This window comes from Melanerpes formicivorus, unplaced genomic scaffold (genome assembly GCF_026170545.1).
Source record: "Melanerpes formicivorus ecotype bairdi unplaced genomic scaffold, bMelFor1.0.p_v2 SCAF_4, whole genome shotgun sequence".
NCBI lineage: Eukaryota > Metazoa > Chordata > Aves > Piciformes > Picidae > Melanerpes > Melanerpes formicivorus.
The window spans coordinates 22132301-22150373 of NW_027142356.1; the positions used below are offsets into that span (position 1 = coordinate 22132301).

Below are 18073 nucleotides of genomic sequence, written 5' to 3' on the forward strand. Positions count from 1 at the left end.
TACTGTTCTGTCTTCACACTTCATTTTTACACATTACATGACTCCCTATTGAGTGCTGTAAGCTAAACATTAAATAGGGAGCAGTAAGGTATTATCACTTCTTCTGCCATCTGCTGATATTTATTACTATACACATAACAGAAAAGGAGCAAGTGCCTTTTTGGACAACATCTACTTAAAATCAGCCATTTAAGAATGCTTATTAGTCCCCTATGAATTGTGATCTAATGATTTCTTGCATTTTCTCTGCTAAACAAAGAATCCACACAACGGGTGAGTCAAGCAGCCTTCCTCCCACAGGAAAAGTAAACAGTATCTACCTGTCTGCCCATTTTCAGGAAAGCTGGATGAAACTTTACAACTTTAATATTCCTTTGTTTAAACCAAATACGTCACAGAGATACACCCAGCACAAGGACATCCCAGAATCCTAACCTGCCTCAGGTCAGCAGACAGAAACTAACTAAGTCTAGCTTATATCAATGAAAGTAGTTAAAACTTCACAAGTTGAAATATGCAACTTTGTTTTACATTAAAAACTTACTTAACTGTGACAATAAAGAAAAAAAAGCTTAGGTTCTCACAGTTAAGTATTTGATTGCCACAATATACCAACAGGAATATTCCTGATACATACAGCACCCTTTTGCAATGGAAGTGAGCTCCCTGGAGTGGTCAACATCAAACATTTCAAGAAAACTTAGGAAAAAAAAAGAAAACTATGTTGGAAGAATTAAATGGGTCCAATCCAGTGCCTTAATACTTATAGACACATAATAATACATACAGGGAACGGAAGTTCTAACTCTGAATTGCCTGACTTTACATGGTTTAAGGTGCTTCTGTTTATATAGCTAATTATTTTTGCTTATGCATAAACTGTACACAGATATGGTTTATAAGCTTAAAATGTAGTAAACTCTTCTTTTTTGTGTTTACAAGTTAGAAAAACTCATACCCATCAGTCCTTAGAAGTACACTTACATCTTTTTCAGCAGCCAAAGACAGTTGAGCAACGTGGACTACAGTTCTTGAGGAGGGAAAAAAGCCCACCAAAAACCCGTTAACAAATGACACAAGTCTAATAGTAACCAAAGTTACCCTCTGCAATAGGATGTGAGGAAAAGAGAGATTGCCCTCTAGTGTTTAATCACCAGAGCACAGCACAAAAGCTGTAAAAGGTTCACTAAACATTTGGAGAACTAAATGACAAGTGGTATTGGCTGCATGAGCACACCCATGGCAGTGAGAAATTTGTATGTGAAAGGCATTTTAGTAGCAAACACAGAAATCTGACTTGACTTCCTTCCCCCACATTAACCAACTTCATTAGTCTGGTTTGGATTTAACATTATGTATTGCAGACACTATGATCTATTGAAATCTCAATTACATATGCTTGTTTTCAAGAGACTGATAAAAGCATAACTTTTCCTAAATGAGGGAGAACACATGAATAGACTGAAGTCAAGTAACTTCTGACAACTCTGCCAGAGTTGTCAGAACTCTGCTGACCTACTGGCAATATAGCTAACGTTGGTGGTAGCAGGTATTGCACAGTTTTGTCATCAGTGAGACTATGAATTATCCTATTATTGCTGTGCACTACTATGCAATGCATTATCTGCATGCATTGAAAACAGATTATCTCAGTAACAAAAAAACCCATGCCATCAGTTTTTTTTAATTCAAGGAGTCAACTAAGGTATCAAATGGAAAATGGGTATTTCTACAGCCCAAAAGCTTTCATAATATTTCACTTTCATGCTTTCATGCAATTGGGCCTAAATACAGTAAAAAACCCCTATTTATTAGCGGAAAGAAGTAAAAAGAAAAGGAAGAGGGAAAAAAATGAGGCAATGAAGCTCTCTAACAATTCTCCTTCCCTTTCTCCCTCCCCCATAGCTTAAACAGACGTGGCTGGACCACATGCCCACTTTTTCAGTAAGTCCTCTACTCTGCCTCACAAAATGTATTATTGAAGCTCACAAACTATTTTGTGTTGGACTAGTTTGGGAGTTTATCATACAGACCAACATCTAACATGCTTTTACTTCAAGCATTTCATTAACTAAATGCCTAAGACTTTTTGAATTTCCAAATAAAATCACTAGTTGTTAAAGGCACCATGATTAACTTAACCTAAAGGAAAATAAATTACTGTAATGTTAGCATGGATACATACTTCATTCAGAAGTATGCATGCAAATCAATGGGGACAAGATGTTGGGTGCTAACCCTATTCTTTAGCAGGGATTCAAGTCAGCACCAGTCAGCTCTAAGCCACAAGACTATGACACAGTTAGATGATTTTAATAAATACATACGCAAGTATTAGCTATGCATATAAAATGTATATTTGTCTGCAGAAGTGTCTACTCTCACTCCAGTATTTCACAGCTTAATAGACTCAAACTTCCTTTTACTTTTCTAAATCAGATTGCCATTTCTCACAGAAAAATCCTTAAAAATAAAGAACTGCAACACCTTTTAATAAGGAAACTAGTATTCAGTCTGACCCTGATTCTTTCAAGGCCTTCTGTGCCTTCACCTGTAAATGAGTAATGTTCAGTCACTCAGAAAAGCAAAATATATCTTTCAGGACCTCACTCTGAATTAGAAACAGTCACCACAAAAAGGAGGAAAAAGCTTGGCAGCCCTAGGGAACTAACTCAGAAGAGCTGCTCCTCAAATGGCAGGACACAGTGTCCTGCTGGTTCATCCACCTGGACTACGGGCTGCTCCTGGTGGCCTCCTTCCCAGGGTCAACTTGGGGGCAGGAACACAGTCAATGAAAATTTCAAGCTTTGCTCTTGCATCACTCCCACTGCTCTTCAGCCCTTTCATCCATGAGGTAAAGGAAGCATTGCCATTCTCAGAACAGCACAGGACAAGATTCCTCCCTCTCATCCCAAGGAAAACAGGAATAAACTGCAGCCTATGCAAAACACATTCCCTGACTACTTTTAAACTACTCTTAAAAAGAAGCTGGTCAACAGCAGGCTACCTTAGTCCTCCCTTGTGGTATTTCTACGATCTCAAAGGTCTTTTCTAACCTGGTTAATTCTATTCTATTCTCAGCTGGCAGAAGGACATTTCTATGTGAAAGTCTAATTCAGCAAGCTTGAACACAAGATAAGCACATATATTTTTTGAAAGGACTGACAGCTCAACATATTTGTGGACATCAAGTCATACATCAGGAAAGGACTGTGACATACACTCATCCCAACCAAAAGCAGATTATGTAAAATTTGTGACTGAACAGTAGGCAAATCTGATCTAACAGAAGAAGCAGCATCCCAAATATCCACAGTGCCTTTTTTAATACAATCACACGTGAAACCATGTAACAAACTTTAAAAAAAAAAAGATGATATAAAGTGGAAATCGAAATCTGAAAGAAAAAAAGGAGCAGAAATCTAAAAGAAAATAAAAAGCAAGGGACTATTTTTTTAATCAGCTTAAGTTAACAAAGAAAGTCTCCAGTCAACCAGAAAGGAAAACAGCAAAAGGGAGAACAGACCTTTCAGAGACGTAACACTAAAAGAGAAAAATATTAAAAGGCCCATACTGACTCCTCCAAAAGAATAAAGTTGAAGTAGTCTTCACAACTGGTATCACTGTTACCTACCAGTCTGGTACTGCATGCCAGTCAGTGAATATTCCACCTGTACACTGAGCACCACATTCAATGAGATGACCTGCAAGGCTGGGAAAGTGGCATTCAAGTAACTAAGTATTCCACAAAGATCAAGCTTCACAAATACAGCTTTAAAATGTAACAGCACAATAAAGCTAAATAGCAGAACATGTCTATTTTTTTAGCTTCACAGGCAACAAATACATTTATAAATTACACATTAAACATAACAAGGGATGCTGAAACACGAATGGAAAAAGAGTTGAAAGGATTAACTTTTATATGAAGAATTAATTTCCTGAAAAGCAAGCAAACAAACAGACAACATAAGGATATCTGACACCAAAACCCAAGTTTTGTCAGTCATTTCCAGAAGTCTTAATCTAAAGTCAGGCGCTGGCTAGGCCACACCTTGAGTATTCTGTCCAGTTCTGGGCCCCTCAGTTTAAGCAAGACGTTGAGATACTCAAATATATCTAGAGAAGGGCAACAAAGCTGGTGAAGGGTCTGGAGCACAAGTCCTATGAGAAATGGCTGAGGGAGCTGGGGATGTTTAGCCTGGAGAAAGGGAGGTTCAAGGGGAGACCTTATTGCTCTCTGCAACTGCCTCAAAGGAGGCTGTAGCCAAGTGGGAGTTGGTGTCTTCTCCCAAAAACTAGTGACAGACTGAGAGGACACAGACTCAAGCTGCACCAGGGGAAGTTTAAGCTGGATGTTAGGGAATCACAGAGTGACCACTTCACAGAGTGATTTGCCATTGGAGGTGGAGGAGTCATTGTCCCTGGAAATGTTTAAAAAGACTGGATGTGGCAGTTAGTGCCATTGTTTAGTTGACTGGATGATGTTAGGTAATAGGTTGGACTTGATGATCTGAGAGGTCTTTTCCAGCCTGGTTAATTCTGTGATTCTGTGATCTTAGCAGTCTGCACCCTATGTAACTAAGTATGTAAAGCTTATTTTTAAACCAAAAGTTAGAACATCTTATTTTCAATTAGGATTAGGATTTAGGATTTTCAAATCCTTCATTATGATAATCCAAGTATCATCGCAAATTCAGCAGAGCTGGAGTTTCTCTCCACATTTATTCTCAAACCACACGAGATTCAAACATAGGTATATTCATGTCATCTAAGTAGTCACTCATTTTTATGGACTTCAATACGGTCAGATGACGCAGAAGACTACTTTAGTTGACAGAATTTTACCCTATACTAACTGGTTCAGATTCCCAACTTTAGGACTTACAACTACAGTTTGTTAAATTGAGAACTCTGAGTGCACTTCTGCAAAACCATACAATGATGCTGATTTCTGACTGGACCTCCTTCTGTGCATCTTTGAGGATAAACCCTGCAACCATTTCAACTATCAACAGTGATGGCTAAACAGAAAAAGCTGATAATCACTATTCTGTGCTGCAAGATTACATCTCCTAACACAAAAAGGACAGGACAATAATTTGTTAAGTAAAATAATTTACTCCTTTCCTCATTTTGATAAAATTGGTCCAGAATGAAGTTTCTACAATTTCAGTTACAAATGAGAAAGTTATATTAGGTGATCATTAAAAAATGAACATAAAACCTAGCAAAAACATTCAAATAAACAAATTCAGTAACAATATGCAAAATCACCAAGTGCTTAAAAAGTTCTGTTACATGGCATGCAATATAGATTTACCCATTTCCTCTTATATCATTTACCTTCCCGCAGCCAGCAAGTCAAATTCATCCCTATTCCAGCCAAACTAGAAGAAAAACAGAAATATGTTACACATATAAAAGTTTTATACAGTACAGAAAACTGCATATATGTTCCTTGTTTTGAGTAACAACACATCAGATACATTTTAACTGCAGGAATCTGAAGAATAATAATTGGCAAGTGCTGTACTTGGATTTGAATTGCTATATGTATTTCAATTTTCCTGTTCCTGACACACCCAGACAAACAGAAAATTCTCAATCAGGTCCTCTTCAAAAAAAATGGAAGTACAATGTTCATATTATTTGAAATTTGTGAACCCCAGGGCTTAAAAGTCTAGCACCTGTTTTGTGTCAGGTAAACAACCACTATGGTTTTCATCTTTTGAAAATGATCAGTTCCTGGAATACTACCATTCATCCTTAAAAACTGGAAGTATGTTTTCTGTTTAACTAATTTTTCCAAAGTTCAATACATTGCAAGCAATACACTCCTTACTTCTTTAGAATTTAGTAGGATTATACCTAAAATCTTTCAGTAAATTAGGTAAGGCCCCTCTGGTGTAAATAACACACACTGAGAACTACTTTTGAAAATGCAAAGAGCTAGGAATAAAATAACACATCAATTACATGTGTGGAAGTTTAATTCTAGATTAGGAAATAGTGGTCACACATGAAGTCCTAAGCATATGAAGTTTGAGAAAATATGTTTGTACCTAGACACTAACACATACCCTTATATTGTTTGAACAAATATGCCCCCCCAAAAAAGATTAATTCGCTACTTCATTCACTACATATCCTGCTTGTATAATTTGCTGAAATGTGAGGAATTTGAGAAATGTTGCACTGAATCTTAACGACTCAGAACTGCTTATCCACTGAAAAAGACCTGTGTGTCAGACCACCTCATGTGCCCCCCCCCAGCAAAAGCCAAGTGAGCGCCGCTATCGCCACCTTGCGGTAAAGAAAAACAGACGCGTTTCTCACTAACCTTGCACTCTACATTTTAAAGTTGGGGAGTGGGTGTGAAAATCAATACTGAAACACTGGTGAAACATGGTGAGGCTTCCTTAACTTTACCAAAACGCTTTCCAGCTTCATGACACACAAGTTCATAAATATCCCTGCTATAAATTCATGAGGAATGAAAGCTGGCGACTTTTCACACATGCAAGAAGGTACAAAGAAAATAAATAAAAATCAAGATGCTCATTATTTTAAATTTATTATTCATCTACATTTTCCTAAGGAGCAAAAATTGTTCATTTTGTCTCCATTCAGCAGCAATGATTGCTGAATATGCATTCACATATGTTCATTATCATTCAGAAATTAACTTGTACTTACAGAATGAATGAGTGGTCCTAATACAATCCCACTGTCAACGCATCTACCTGTTACAACAATATCAGCTCCAAGGTCAAGAGCCCTGCTTATAGGTCTTGCACTGAAGAATAGAATAGAATAGAATAGACCAGGTTAGAAAAGACCTTTGAGATCAATCAAGTCCAACCTATCACCCAACACCATCTAATCAACTAAACCATGGCACCAAGTTTCTAAACACAACCATAAGTACTTTTACTTTTTAAAGCATTGTTTAAAAGCACTAGTTCCCTGCCATGCAGGAGAATCAATCACACAGGAAATCAATGAAAACATCTTTAGCAACCAGTCTGTCATTTTGTATATGCAACAGGAATATTTTAAAAAGCAATCATCAGATCTGATCACCTGTCAAACTCAAGTACCTATATGACAGATTAAACACTTGTCTTGATGCTCAGAGAAACAGGTAAAATTAGTCAGTCTTGAAAATATTCACCCAAATGAACTGCTTGGGTTTATACACTTTAGTAATCAACTCTGAACAGCATCTGTGGCCCCTGGCTTCTAAACCCATGCTATTTGCAGAAGCATTCTATTCTTCATGAAACGGGCATCTTGGAAACATAAACCATGTAAGCCGTGTGCCTTGGAAGAACAAACCAAGGGAATTGCTTTTCTATGGTTTCTATAGACTTAGCCCTGGTTTTCTAAAGACCAAAGTTAAAAGACACAGATTCTATCAGTGATGTAAACATAAAATGTAAGTATGGTTTTCTTTTTTTCCTAATGCTACATCAACCAAGACACTGTCTAGAACAACAATCAAATATGCAGCATAGAGAAACAATGTACACCTCTCACACAATTTACATAGTTTAAGACGCACAAATACAGGTTTTCATGTATAGATACAGGATACTGATAGGAAAACTCTGTAGCTACCTTCAAAAAGCAGTGAATACAGCTGTTTGGTTCTTATAAAAAATCCACATGACCTCAATCCACAGAGCTCCCAATAGTCCGTATCAGAACGGACAGAAGAAACACTTCAGGTCTGATACCCCAGTGCAGATTTTTCAGGTGGAGCTTACACACTTGAATCAAGACTCAAACTGTAAACACCATCGTATTTAGGGAATTAAAAGTGATCTACAGAACTTACACCAATTTTAACCAGTACAATCTGATATTGACTTATTTTATTAAGTTATCCTTTGCATTACAAATAAGCATCCACTGCTGATGCTGTCGAAGAAAAATTTAACTGATGAAATGGCTAACTTAGGAAGCTAGTAATAGCTTTACATTGCAATACAACTGATACTGAGGGGCCCATAAAGAAATACTGCCTTTATCAGAAAACCAAGAGCAAGATTCTACTGTGCTAGCATCTATTTATGAAGCAGAGACAGAAGTAATAGCTTTTTTTAATGTCTGAACCTCACAGAAGTCTGCTTTCGTCCTCTCTGCTCTGATTTGTGTTGCTTTTTTAATGTGTTAATAAGTCACAAATCACCAAAACTGGCATGAAAACTGTCTCACAATTACAAATCTCAAAACATGATCTCTTCGTTTTCATTTACAGCTACTCATGATCCACAAATGTTGCAAGCCGAAGTTTAACAAACCAAAAATGCTATATTTAAAAAGACTATTAAAAGGTTCTTATTTTACAGATTAAAATACAAGCTGAGTTAGGTACAGCCTGTATCTGCCAGTGATGCAACTTTGGAAAGGAGAGCACTGCATTTTTTCCATAAAGATTAACGTAAAAGGTGGGGGTGAGAGGGTGCTGTGTGCACAGACTTTAGAAATACACCAAACAGAAATGTAGGAGGGACTGCATATATGCTATGGAGGATGGAAAAGGAAAACCAGGATCACCATCTGGAAGATATACTGGATTCTGGGAACACCTGTCCACTGTCCCATTTCTCAGTCCTTCCCCTGATACATGTGGCTGACACTGATTCTTCTCAAGTTGTTGGTGACAATGGAAAATGACAACTTTTCATGATCCTAGAACACCAGCATTTAGAGACTTATGGGGACGCTCTAGCATCATAAAGGAGGCAAGCAGACACCACTGGCAAGGTTCTAAATTAAGAGTTACAATCAATTATTATTTTTTTTCTGGTTGTCTGAATAATATAAAGGTGAACCTCACATACCAGGTGATTCTACTTGCAAAACAAACCAATTTCATGTAGTAAATGTGTTACAATTATTTTTCCATTATATAAATTTGTTAAAATAACTCACCCAAGATATACATTTATGCTATGGATGCTCTCTGGAAACTGTTTGCCACTCTCTGAATCAGTAATACCAGCTCCTCTTAGGTTCTCTTTCTGTTAGAAAACAAAGAAAACGTCAAATCTTTGAGTACTTTGTATTATCTACTGTAAGTTTTTTCATTCATTTCAGGTAACAGATCCACTTCATCACAACTCTAAATAAATTATAAGCAAATCACTAAAATTAGCAACAATACAAATCAGTTGAAAGGCTAAATCTTGAAGGTCTCTTCCAACCTGGTCTATTCTATTCTATTCTATTCTATTCTATTCTATTCTATTCTCTCTAGACTTTAAACTATACTTTGCCAACAGACATGAAAAATGAAGTCAGTCTTTAAAGAATGACAGCTTGTTCAGAGATGATCAACTACAATGAACTGGTATATTCCAGGGGCTTTTAAACTGTCTTTAATTGCTGTAAGACTGAATAAAACAACCCCTGCAAACAGAAATGTGTCTGCCATAACTGCAGTGGTGGTGTGGCCAGAAAACAAGCCTAATTCTAGCTCCAGATGATACTTAGAATGCATCGTATTTCCAGAGAGATATGTAAGGGTGTAGGTGCTTTTAACTCTGTATTAGACAGCTTGGGAAACCAGTGGATGCAGGGGCAAATGACTGCATAGACTCAATGTCTAATGACAGTTACAGGGGAGATCCATAGTATGGTGAAAAACCTTCCACTTCAAATCACTGTAAGGACTAAAATGTTCCAAAATACAAATAACATTTCCTAGTATCGTTTATGATATTTGGTATCAAAAGTTCAAGTAGTTGTCTCATTTTGTTCCTTTAAGTTAGGTACTGACAATAGCATGAAAAAAGTAATTCATTTCAGATCAGAAATGTCCACTCCAAGCTTAAACAACGACCATTTCACTGTTGTACCAATACTGAAATTCCAGACCACTGATGCTAAAACAAATTTCAGTAGGGCAGAAGTTTCCTGAAAGGAAGTCCATGTGCTGCACATAATTTGCAAATGAAAAAAAAAAATTAGAATACCCTCACATAGGATAGGATAGGATAGGATAGGATAGGATAGGATAGGATAGGATAGGATAGGATAGGATAGGATAGGATAGGATAGGATTAGACCAGGTTGGAGGAGACCTTCAAAATCATTGCATCCAACCCATCATCCAACACTGTCTAATCAACTAAACCACGCAACCAAGCACCCCATCCGGTCTCCTCCTAAACACCTCCAGTGATGACGACTCCACCACCTCCCCGGGCAGCCCATTCCAAGGGCCAATCACTCTTTCTATGAAGAACTTCTTCCTAACTTCCAGTCTAAACCTCCCCTGGTGCAGCTTGAGACTGTGTCCTCTTGTTCTGGTGCTGGTTGCCTGGGAGAAGAGACCAGCCCCTGCCTGCCTACAACCTCCCTTCAGGTAGTTGTAGAGAGCAATAAGATCTCCCCTGAGCTTCCTCTTCTCCAGGATAAGCAACCCATCTTCTACATTCCATTGACCATCTCCTACATTCAATAGCATGCAGGAGTAACAAAGCATACACAAATAAATAATTTTCCAAGATAGAAGCAGAGATTTAATTATAGTGCAAATCTATTTCCATATCATGGCCATAAACATTCTTAACAACAGGAAACCAGCTACCTGTGAACAAAATAACAAGAAATGATTGTAAACTGCTAAAAAAATCTAGAAGGGACAAATATTTGAACAGGATTATTTTGTTTAGACAGAAACAGTAAGTAACAGCACATCCTAGCTCCTCCTTAAGAGCAAGCCAACCCTAGATCAGATTTTCTTCAAAACAATATATAGCAGATCCAGAGTCTGGTAAAATTCACCCCAGTTACACAGCAAGAGATATGCTAAGAATTTGGTTTACCAATAAAAAAAAAAATAGAAAATGAAGCAACAATTTTTAGATGCCTTTTAAGAGTAGAAGGCTACTGCACGAAGATGCACAAAGTAAGTTCCAAAAGGACAGTAAATGCCACCCTGCTATATGTCACGAGTAGATTTGCTCAGAATGTTTTTTAAAGGCACAGCCTAAACTGTCACACTATGCAAACTAAAATAATTTCCATAACGCTATCAGGACTTAAGACAAAGCAAAATACCTCACTCATTAGGTCATCTCCAGTAACAACAGCTATTTTCAAGTCAACATCTGCTTTCTTTGCCACCTCCTGAAGGGCAGCTGCGCAAGCAAGTGGATTAATTCCACCAGCATTACTGATCACACGAACACCTAAACAAAATAAACAAATGAAGTTCAGCAGCCTGAATCGCTTGCGCAAGGTATTACCTTTGCAAGGTGTCAAGTATCTAAGCAAGTAAAGCAATAAAAATTACATTAAAATATGTACACTATTTAAGTCATGAAAGGATCAGAATAAGCCAATGCAAAACCGGTCACTGAAAAATAATTGTTATAGATACTACTCATCTTTCCTTCATGCGTGGAAACAGAAAGTGTCCGAAAAGACATAGACGATGAGACAGAATCGAAACGACTCCTTCAGAACCAATATTTGACATCAGTCATTCAGGCATCCATGCTCCCCAAAGAATAGTATTTTAGCAGAAATATGCCTCTACCTCTACAAATTCCAGACCCTGTTAGGAAGGTATTGAGTACTTAGAAGAATTCCCCTTCTCCTCTCAACCTCAGAAAGCTGTGAAGCTGTACCAATGCAAACAGAACTCAAAAAGCAATCCAAAAAGCAATCAGAAAATAACTTGATAGTCTAAAATTATATGGGAATGTGGAAAAACACTTAGATGGCATTGAAAATGTCTTTTAAGAAAGATCTGTAAAGCAATCTTCCATTCACAAAAGCTACAACAAGAAATACACAGAAATACACATATATATTCTGATTACAGCAAACATTTCAAATTAACCCAATTTAAATGTCACCATTAGACTTGAACTTCACAATCGAATTTCTGCTGATGTTTAAACATTATTCCTAGAGGAGAGCAATATATTGGGGTAAAACCCACCTGTTTATAGTGACAAAAGTCATACAAAACTCATCTTAAGCAAACGAACTTAATTTTAACAAACATGCAAAGTGTGGCATACCTTTCCTGTGAATATCTTTTATATAGGGAGTCATGGCAGCGGAGACAAAATCTGGAGTGTAACCTAAAGCCTGAAAGAATTAAAAGCTGTAATAACTTGTCACTGTTAAATCAGCCCAATCCCTGTTCTTGGTTAACAAATCAGGGAAGAACAACTGCAGTGATATAGAAGAGCACGTGAACTCTTTTACTAGATGAAACTGAGCATACGAAACTAAATAAACACATTCAAATAATAACTATACAGCAAACGTGCCCCCATAACCTGACCCGTCTTAAACTGGCTCCCAGCGTGATGCGGGTCGGATGCGAGCCGGGGAAGTACGGAGGGGTACTTACGGGAGACCGGGCTTTGGCAGCCGTCAGCAACGACATGGTGATCTCGGAGAGATAATCGAAGACAAGGAAATCCAGTTTCCCTCCGTACAGCAACTGCGGCACTGTCGGAGTAGGGAAGGACCCACCTTTAGCACAACGGTACCGCGGCCCGGCCGCAGAGGCGCGCCGAGGCAAGCCGCCTTGTCCGGCCTTTACACTCCGCAGACGGCCCGCCCCGTCCGGGCGAGCGGCAGCAGCCCGGGCCCGGCCGCTTATGCAATGGGGCTGTTTGCGGCGCTAGACAGCCGCCGCCCGGCAGCTTGATCAGCTAGCCTCGCCAGGCCTGGGTGTCCCGGCGACCATCGCCCGGACGGGTCACTCTGCCGCGCCTGCGGGCAGCCTCCGCCGCCGCTGGCCCCGCTCTGTCCCTACCTGCGGCCGCCGTGTCCCCCCAGAAACCCGACGCGCAGCCGATGCGCACTGCGGCGCCTGCGGGAGGCTCGCAGCCGGCACTATGCCCCCTGATCCAGCGGGGCGGGCGAGCCGCGGCCCCGAGGAGCCGCGGGCCCCGGCACCCCAGCAGCGCGGCACAGATCATCGCAGCAGCGGCGGGCGGGCTCCGACGCACCGCCCCGGCTCCGACGCACCGCCCTGGCTCCGACGCGCCGCCCCTGGCTAAATCCCGGGCCCGCCCCGGTCCAACCCGCGGCAGCAGCAGGACAGCTCGCCGGAGAAACGCTGGGGGCATGTGCGAGTGATTGGGAGAAGGGACTCGAGAGAGTTTATAAGCCCCGAGTTTGATGGGGGAAACGACAGGGGCGCCAAAAGTCCCCGATCGTCCCGGCTGGCTTACTTGGTTCAATGAGTAGCGCCCGGCAGCTGAATGGCAGTAGTGGCTGCGCTGCAGGACGTGCCTAAACGGGCGTCTAGTTTTATGCTAGCCCGTGCCGAACATGGATCAATGCCAGCCAGGTTTGGGGCTGCGGCATCTTTGGGGTGCTGCAAAGTTGGCAAATCACTTTTGTCCTTGTGGCAAAGGCATTACTGGGCACCTTGCGTGGAGTGGTGGGGTTAAAAGTCATCCCTCTTTGGGGGTTGTGGTAACATCAAAAGCGTGTCAGTTAGTTTGGTTATGAAATGTTCATTGAACTTTTTCCTCCTTCCCTATATGAAAAGTGTGATTTCTGTGAGGCAAGAAGGGCTTCTCAGGTACCAGACTGTATTTCTAAGCCAACGGACATGAGGTGAATGTCACAAAATTCCCAGTTACATATGGAGGAACAATATCCAAGTCCTGAACTCTGAATAAGGGGGCTGTCTTTGAACACCTCCACAAGGGCTAGTCATGTAGAGATACTTGAGAGTGACTCACTGGCTATCAATTGTCTGGTATGACAAGGACAGTGACTACAGTAACTGCTAGGTCTAGCTGTTTGTTTGGGTTTTTTTTAATTCTAGCTGATTTTGAATAATCTCTTGCAAATTAAACACTTGTAAAGTGTGGGGTCTTTGCAGGAATGCTGAAAAATACAATGTGTGATAAAGATGATGCTAAATATATGATGATGACAGGTAGTTTTATTGATGTAAAATATAGCCATGTTGAAAATACTTAACTACTTTTGAAAATGCCTGATAAAGTGTCCAATTGTCCTGATTTCTAATTGCAGATAGAAATTATGCAGCTGAGAGAACATAGAAAATATTCATGCTGGGGTCTTAGAATTTGGTTCTTTATTTAGGGAGCTGCAGTGGTTTCCTATTGCAAAAAGGCCATAAAGCACCATCTTGTAACCTTCTAAGTGCCAAGAAATTACAAACAATTACTGTACTAAGTTATTAAGAGGCAGAAGCAAAGAGGTCACAGAAAAGAAAAACTGGTTCCCTACACATAGAGAGGGCCTAACTTTTGATTATTAAACAATTGGTATGGTGAAAGCTTGCAGGTTTTGAATCCCTATAAACTAGTAAACATACAAATAATCACAGTGGGCTAAAAAAAACATGTATACATAGCTGTCTCCAGATAGCTTTGTCCTAAACATACAAATCTGTCTTTATTGTAGGTCCTTAAACTTTGAAGCAAGAACCAGAAGGAGCACCGTCTGGAACAAAATACACAGCTATCAGTATATCCATAAGGACAAATGCTTTCTGTAGCTAAAGTTCAAAGTGTCTTCCATTGCAATATGGCATTTCAATGTGGAATACATTGCAGCAAGATTTCAACATACAATAATGTAGCAGAAAACATGACTAATCCTCAGCAAGTCTTGCAATGGTCTCAAATCCTGTGGTGAAATTCGAAGTCAGTTTACCTTGGTTGATACTCCATAATCAACGTACTGCAGCATTACTAACATCTGTGCTTAAACATGTCAGAAATAAAAGCCAATAGCTAACAAACATAATAATTTACAATCCATGAATGCAAGTAAAACCCCTGATGCAATGGGTTGGACCAAGATGCTGCAAAACTGATTTTCTCAACATGAGAAAACAAGGTTGCTCAACCAACCAGTAGAACTGGAGGCCAGCAGGTGGCTGTGTTTCACCACTGTGCACCTGCCTCTTTCACAAAACTATCCCCAACTCCAAAAAGTGTCATCTCCTGCCAGCATCCTCTGTGCTGTCTGCGCTATGCAAAGAGGTAAACGTGCATTTTGCCCTGTGTGAACAAACACATTTTATCTGTATTAAGATACAAATATTCACACGTGCAGATGTACCTTGGCAGAACAGTCTTGGAATCTAGAAGGTGGTTTGTTCTTCCAATTTCTTTCAAATATTTTTGTAGAACAGATTTTGGCAGCAACTGCTCATGTTTCTGCAATAGGCTGGACTGTGCTTAGTCAGAAACCATTTTAAGGAACTTATGGAACATGAATACAATTAGCAAGTTTGCGCAGGGATGTTTGGAGACTCAGGGGTGACCTTATTGCTCTCTACAACTACCTGAAGGGAGGTTGTAGACAGGCGGATGTTGGTCTCTTCTCCCAGGCAGCCAGTACCAGAACAAGAGGACACAGTCTCAAGCTGCACCAGGGAAAGTTTAGGCTGGGTGTTAGAAAGAAGTTCTATACAGAGAGAGTGATTGCCCATTGGAATGGGCTGCCTGGGGAGGTGGTGGAGTCACCATCATTGGAGGAGGAGACTTGATGGGGTGCTTGGTGCCATGATTTAGTTGTTTAGGTGGGTTGGATTGGTTGATGGGTTGTACACGATGATCTTGAAAGTCTCTTCCAACCTCCTTCTATTTTCTATTTTCTATGAGAGAATGCATGTCCTACATGTGTAAGATACTTAGACAGCGGTACTTATAATGATTGGTTCAGAGCCCGTTGTTCCACTGTAGATATTAGGATTGTTTTGCTGAAAACAGAGGCAAGTTGTTTAGAGGCTTGGGAAGCAATGGTCTGTGATGGTCAAGTTGTACTGTTGAGATTTTAACTTTTCACTGATTGTAGAAAAAGTTTATGACTCTTTGAGGACAACAGATGGCACTGTGAGATTGTTGGTGAAGCCTGTAAGAAGCTACAGATAGCAGCAAGTCTGTACAAAATTCATACATGGAGATGCTAGTAAAAAAATAAATAAATATTTGTGGCCTTTGTAGAGCATAAGTGTCAAAAATAGTAGATGCCATAATCTATTTCATGGTAGGAATCCGCTTCCATCGACTTAAGAGTAAACCAGATTTTTAATTCCTTTCATAGATTTTGAGAGAGAAAGGCAATAAAAACAAAATAAATACTTCTGGGTTTCATTTTTATGCTGGAGAAAGAAAAAGGTTGCAAGGTAAAAAGATAATTAAAGAATGAATTTTTTTTTACGTGGTCATGGTTCAAATGTAGTTCACTCTGACATTCAGTTTCTTCAGTGACCCTAAAAACTCAGATTTACTTTTACTAATGGCTAGTGCCATTAATGTCCCCTATGCAGGCTTGTGCTTTTCTCCCTCTAAACAGATTTGTGCACTACCACAGAGCACAAATGATGTGTAAAAGAAATGTGAAATTCATTCTTCTACTACTGCCATCCTGAATTCATAGCATTCAGAGCTGATCCTGGAAGTTGGGGAGGACAATACAGAGTACATACATTTTCCATTACTTTTTCTAGGATTTTTTCTAAGAGTCAAGTTTCCTCTGATTGCTTTAAAAAGTACAAGCAAAGTACATCACAGACCCAGGTTTTATTGTAAAATACATTAAATTTTAATGTCACAGTAAATAACTTCCTGTCCTAAGCAACAGCATAAGCAGATACTAACAAATATTTTAGTTTATTGAGCAGGCTCTGTTTAATTTATTGAGGCTCTGTCCTCTCAACTAATTACAAAATTTTCAGCAAATATTTGAATTTATTACTTATCTCCTTCCCACAAATTAGTGCATCTCTTTGTTTAACGAATGGAGTTCACTGCTCTTGCCCTCAAGGTAAAGCATACATTGCAATCTCTCCTCCGCAGACAGTCTGAAAACCAACCTTTCCTAAGTGAATCAACAGTTGAAAATGATCTCTGTAAATCAGTAAAGGAAGAGATTTGCCATGTTGCATCTAATAGCCCAGTATAAAGCATAAACAACTCATGGATCAATAATGATGTTTGATTCAAACACATGGTTTGGGGCTTTTTAATATTTTAGAAAATATCTTCTGTATTCACAGTGTTCGTGCATCAAAATGTCCCATGAATTCTTTCCAATATGGGAAGCCACTGCTGACACAAGTACATCCATTTCCTACTGTTCCTCAGAAACAGAACAGTTTACAGCCTGTATTTGACCTGAAGCATAGCAAATGTCTTACTGGTTTCCTAAGCAAAAAGAAACAAAATCTTCCTTCTATGCAGAGCAATTAAGAGCTAATTTCTGCTGACTCATGAACCCTCCAGGCATTTCACTTCAGGAAGGGCGAGGAAGAACTGTTGCACAGAGTGGACTATCAGATTGGCAAAAATGTTGCCATTTACCTTTTACCCAAGTGTTGAATATTGAAAGAGAAACAGAAAGATGAGTTACAAAACTTGGGTGTTTTTTTTTTTTTTTCATTTTCACTTTTTTTTGGCTTTTGTTTGCAAAGCAGTCAGCTTTACAACGCAGTAGCAGCATACCTTGAATACTAGCCAGCTTTTTAGTCATCTCTGTTTCTCATCCTAATTGTCACTCACTTACTGATTGACTCAGTGTAGGGGATTTTGCCCACTAATCTGTATAGCTTGCTAGTACTACAAGCAGGGTAATGAATATGGATAATGGATTGCAAAGAAAGCAATTTTTTTCCCCAATATTTAGTTTTGGAGTGTTTTCAGCATTTATATTTGGTGTTTATAGGAAAATCAGTATCTTAAAAAAAAAAAAAAATAAGCCAAGGAAAAAAACCCACAAGTTCCAGCCAAGCCCACTGAACAATTTCAGTTAAAAAAATGCACTGATTTTTCAAGTTAGACTCTTAAAGTACGTAAGTATGGCTCATGTATTTAAAACCCAGTTGGTTTTCTAAGAGAGCTGTAAGGATACTCTGATATTCGGGAAATAATTTACAAACAAATCTATTTCGTCTGATTTGTATTTCTGAGGGAAGATTTACTGTGAATAATGAGAAGGTGTTGGAGAGACTCCTAGTAGCTGTTTGACAACAATACTAATCAAAATGGAGTTGAAGTAAGTTCTTTTAATCAAATAATGATTGACCTTTACTATCTAC

General features: G+C 39.2%; 1 protein-coding gene across 3 annotated transcripts in view; it reads right to left on the bottom strand.

Moving 5' to 3' along the window:
• LOC137440734 (uncharacterized) overlaps positions 1-12980 on the bottom strand; it is a 59630-nt gene extending 46650 nt beyond the window's left edge. For all 3 annotated transcript variants that reach the window (XM_068137243.1, XM_068137242.1, XM_068137244.1), the window contains exons 1-8: positions 12797-12980; positions 12386-12486; positions 12048-12117; positions 11077-11207; positions 8944-9032; positions 6700-6799; positions 5347-5390; positions 3635-3712 (exon numbers count right to left, since the gene is read on the bottom strand). In XM_068137243.1, coding sequence (XP_067993344.1) covers positions 3635-3712; positions 5347-5390; positions 6700-6799; positions 8944-9032; positions 11077-11207; positions 12048-12117; positions 12386-12486; positions 12797-12962 — 779 coding nt within the window. In that variant the 5' untranslated portion in view covers positions 12963-12980. The remainder of the gene's footprint in view (positions 1-3634; positions 3713-5346; positions 5391-6699; positions 6800-8943; positions 9033-11076; positions 11208-12047; positions 12118-12385; positions 12487-12796) is intronic.
• Positions 12981-18073: the final 5093 nt, after the last annotated feature.